Here is a 5,116-nt window from a genome sequence, read left to right as displayed (position 1 = left end):
CAATGAGTGGATGATAACATTAATATAAATTTATTATAATATAGCAATTTACCCTGCGTATTTGTAGTATTAGAATAAGTAATATTTTTGTCTTTATGTAGTTTCAACAATCAAATGAAATTAGAATATGATCGGAGTATACAAAAAGTATATGCTAAAAGCAGAAGACGCGATTTCCTCTCTTCCGCGTGACGTCACATTTCTAGCGACCAATGCCAGTTCGAATCGCATATTTAGCAGCCCCTGACACCTATCGGTGTCCCGACAAAACGTACCAGCGACAAAACGTACCACTTGAATTTTCGCGACAAAACGCACCACTTTTGACGACCTGTCATAAGTGACAACCTATCATGGATTAATTAAAGCATTTCTGATATTTATCCCACGACAAAACGTACCACTTATATAATTACAACCTGTCATGGACTAATTAAAACATTTCGGATATTTAATCCGCGACAAAACGTACTACTTCATGTTAAGAAACAACTTCCTCATGAGCAGGTGAAAAAACGGCAATATAAGGTTGAGAAGAACAGACAGGTAATGTATCGAGTTGTCAAAGTGCAGAAACTCATTGGTAAAAGGGGGATCATTTACAGAGGAAATGTAGCAGCCTATAAACTGAAAGACACAGCTATAGATCATGGAAACTTTTTGGATATTATTCCTTTCTTAAGCAAATTTGATCTTCCGCTTAAAAGTAATTTAGATAAGGTCACCGAGAAGAGTCATATACGAGGAAGTAAGGAGGATAGTGGTCGCATAACTTTTACTAAACACAGTGAATTATGTTTTGAATGCTATCGCATACTTATCAGAGAAGATATTTCGAAAGAAGCCTCTCAAGCTTCAATATTTTCTGTTCTATTAGACACTACTCAAGATATAGTAGTTTCAGACCAGTGCTGTGTTGTTTTACGGTATGTTGTTAAAATTGTTGTTAAACAAAGTATTGTTATCATTGTAAAATGCATAACTACCACAGGCCAGTGTCTTTGCGGTTTACTGCTGGAAATTCTGCAGAAGTTGAACCTTGATATTAAGAAGTGCATTTGAAATTCAACCGATGGCTCAAGTAACATGCAAGGACAATATTCGGATTTTTTTAATTCACCTATGATCAGTTACACGTGTGATTCAGTTGATTTTGAGTTTAACGGCCCTTTTAGCAGCGAGGCTATATTAGAAAGGACATACTGATTTACGGGAAATCCGAAGCACATGAGCTCCCGCCGGGAATCGAACCCAGATCTCCCACGAAAAGGCGCATACGCTAACTGCTTAACTACTAAGAAACTCAGTTACACGTGTGGTGTTACGCTTATATACTCAATCATGTCATATGTGATCTGACAAAAAATTGCATTGATTCTGTGTCATTGTTCTGCTGAATGACTGTGCGATATTTATACGTGAGACTTATCAGTGAATGTACATTTGGAAGATCAAATGTTAACAAAGGCGTCTTACAGTTATTGCGGAAATAAGATGGTAGAAAACACACTGTTTTTCAGAAAAAGTTTGGTCATTTTCCTAATCCAAAAAGTGCTTTGTATATAGAGTTGACCATAACAATTAAGAAAATTGCTTCTACAGAAAATATCAAACCAAAAGCTAGGTGTAAAGCGAAAGGATATATAAAAGATCTTCTCAAGTTCAAAACAATTCGGACAGCAGAAATGTTCCTTAAGATATTTCAAGTGACGACCTCTCTGTCAAACTATCTCCAAATAGAGCGTGCTGCTAGTGTAGTCCTATCGGATGGTGCAGACTACTCTGTTCCAACTGAAAGAGTAGAGAGATGATTTTGAATCCGTTAAGAATGCAGCATTAAGCTTTGCAGAATGGGCCAATAATAAATTTGAAGACTTAGAATGTGATTTCTTTTTTTCTATTGACCTATCGACAATTCGCCTTCAGAGATGGCCAAAGATTTTTCCTGTGAATATGAAGATGAAGCTGCTTCTATCCAATGACCAGGTACTGCATCGAAGCATTCAACACAATATTGGACATGGTAGTTTTGAGTATTTCTTCAAGATTCAAGAAGCAATGCACTTTATGGATTATTTGGACCCTAGCCACTTCAACCAAGTAACAGAACTTCCAGACGTGCCTTTCGATAAACTTACATATTTTCTGAAAAACTTCAGTTAAGAGGTTTCCAAGGATACTATAAATGTATTCTCTTGGGTTTTTGAAGGACGTGGATATCCTTGAAAGGCAGTCTTGATGACGAGCACAACCGAGGTAAAATGAATGTGCTGATGGTGCAAGTGACTCAGAATTAGGAGAAAATACATTTGTTTACAAGGAAAGCGAATGCAAAACGTGTTGCAAAATTGTCCAATGTTCTGCCTTTTTAATTTTGCAGAATTGTAATTTGTGCAGTAATACTTATCCAGGTTTCCAGCATACAAATTTTTATTGACTTTGCCCGTAACTCAGGTAACATGTGAAAGAAATTTTTCAAAATTCAAATTAACTGAAATACATTAAAAATAGGCTAACGAGTACCATGTCTCAGGAACATTTGAAAACATTTATGTTGATGTCTATTGAAAAAGATTTATTAAAAAGTATTTCGAATGCAAAAGTGATAGATACAGTAGCATCAAAAACTAGTACACTAAAACATCTGCTAATTTTGTAATATAGTATAGGTTCCCCTTGAACTTCATATAATATTTTTGAACAATTCTGAATAATATACTGATGAAAGAATATCAGGTTTTAATTGTCAATTGTTAATACTATTGACTTACTGTAGAAAGAAAACTGTGCAATTGATTTGTGACATTGAGATGCTGGTGGCCTTTGTGGGAGAAAGCGCACGCACCCCTCTAAAAATGCCTATCCGTCTCTGGTCCAAAGCCTGGATAAAGTGTGATGGAAATAAGCAAATATTCAAATATTACATATGCAAGATTCTTGCTGGTCTTGGTCTGGCGAGAATCTTGCAGGTATGGTCTTGGTGTTGCGAGAATCTTGCAGGCATGGTCTTAGTCTTAGCCTTAGTCTTAATCTTGGTCTTGCATCGGTACTTTTCTCAGCACCAATCTGTTCAACTTTTAACCTTATTTTGGCCGATATATATATACTTATATACCGTCCTATCAAGTGGTACGTTTTGTCGCCTGACATTATTTGATTTGATGGTTGATTGGAAGACTCTTCGCAAGTAGCCCTCCAGGCAAGTGGTACGTTTTGTCGCTTGTCATTATTTAAAGTGCTTTTAGAAAACCCTTCACAAGGAGCCCTCAGGGTAAGTGGTACGTTTAGTCGGTGGTACGTTTTGTCGCTAGTACGTTTTGTCGCGTATTCCACACCTATCATCCCCAAGAGAGCCACAGAGGGATGACATTCAAATAATCGAAAATGACTGATATTAGTGAGGAGAAGTTAAAAATAAAAAGTCACGGTGAGTATAACATGAACAAAGAATAGATTCAGTCGAGATAAACCGGGTAATCAAACGTTGAAATGAGCATTGTATGGGGAGTTGGGGGATTCAAATATTTTCACAATCTTCGTCATCCTGTGCGAATGACTAGCATTTTAGCTAGTATAAAACGGAAGGCAATTGCTCCGAATTTTACTCTAAGGAATAACAGCGATAAGGACTCTGAGGAGTTTCAATTATAGACAGATTTCCATTTTATTCAAGTTCCGGTTTCTACAAGTACCACTGGATATACACTTCCTCTTCTGAATGGCTTGTGGTAGGCGCATACACTTGAATCACTTGTAGTGTATATCTCTGGGAGAGTTTGACTACAAGCCTTGCTACTCGACTAGATATACTATCTACCTCAAGGACCTTGTTTTTCAATTCTTCGTTGATAAGAAATCCCACTCCGCCGATCTTGCCACATTCTGATCCTCTGTAGTAGAATAAGTGTCCGTTCTTCAATTCGCTTAATTCTTCTCCCTTTCTTCTTACTTCGCTCAATCCGACGATCTCCCAGTTGATTTTCTGTAGCTCTTCTTCCAGCTCCTGGAATCTTGTTTCTGAACCCAGGGATCTTGAATTGTATGTAGCCATTGTCAGTTTTAAATGGTAACCTAGTCCGTAACTCCGGGGATTCTTAGCACCCTCTGCCTGCATGTGATTCTGAACGTTGCCTTGCCCAGACACACTTCTGCTTCCAGAGAATGAGAGTCTTGGCTTACTGTGTCCTATGATGATTGTTTAAAGAAGTTGGAGGTATTTGGCCAAAATCACCGTGCCGGTCAGGCATGTTGGTGATAGCCCTCCCTGTTCGCCTTCCTATCATTACGGAAACCTGTAAGTTTCACCGTAGACAGGAAGTTACCAGTCTGCACCACTAGGAGGTACGGGTAGGATATAAGTGGCTAACCCGGGCGGTTCCATACATCGTCGACTAATTCTCAGCGTGAGGGTCTTCTTCCGGTTTACTACTAGACACCATTTCGCACATTATATATATATATATATATATATATATATATATATATATATATATATATATAGAGAGAGAGAGAGAGAGAGAGAGAGAGAGAGAGAGAGAAGGTGCGTCATTTATAATGTCCAACCTTGATAACAGAAAAACGAGAAGAGGGAGGGAAGCGAAACCTTGCATGAAGAAACTGTAGGAAGGGTGACACCTAGCCACGTATTGGTTAATATCATCGGATGAAAAGTGTTGCCAACACTCAACACAAAGTTGTATTTTTTTTAAATAGCACTACGTTAAGTTATTACAAATGTTAAGTCTACATACAAATCGAAAACAAACAATACCACTTTTATTGTTCAGTGTTTCAAACTAAGGATGCTATAGTATCACAAAAATCCAGAAACTTCCCAATTTTGGAGGCCTCTACAACAGTAAGGACGCAAGTGAGACGGATGGTGCATCGCACATCGAAAGCAAATTAGTATCGAATACTATGGTCAGCATATGATGTATTTCTATGAAACAGAAGAAAAAAGCTACAAGGAATTCAAAACTTGACTTCTTGCAAAGGGCTTTGTTTCGAAAAAGAGCTGAGATAAGTATATCTAATTACGTAGATTATTTTCAAAAGATGTAATAATCATAATGCCGTTTACAGCAATGTGGGTGGCGTGTTGTTTGCAATGGTG

General features: G+C 37.7%; 1 protein-coding gene across 1 annotated transcript; it reads right to left on the bottom strand.

Moving 5' to 3' along the window:
- Positions 1-3,682: 3,682 nt before the first annotated feature.
- On the bottom strand, positions 3,683-4,051 carry LOC145679573 (protein CFDP2-like). The gene has a single exon (XM_081750150.1). The coding sequence runs from the start codon at positions 4,049-4,051 to the stop codon at positions 3,683-3,685; it is 369 nt and encodes a 122-aa protein (XP_081606276.1).
- Positions 4,052-5,116: the final 1,065 nt, after the last annotated feature.

This window comes from Thermobia domestica, chromosome 1 (assembly GCF_964235325.1).
Source record: "Thermobia domestica chromosome 1, izTheDome1.hap1.1, whole genome shotgun sequence".
Classification (NCBI taxonomy): domain Eukaryota; kingdom Metazoa; phylum Arthropoda; class Insecta; order Zygentoma; family Lepismatidae; genus Thermobia; species Thermobia domestica.
The sequence above is the reverse complement of the archived record's forward strand: the minus strand, read 5'-3'. Positions and strand labels throughout refer to the sequence as shown.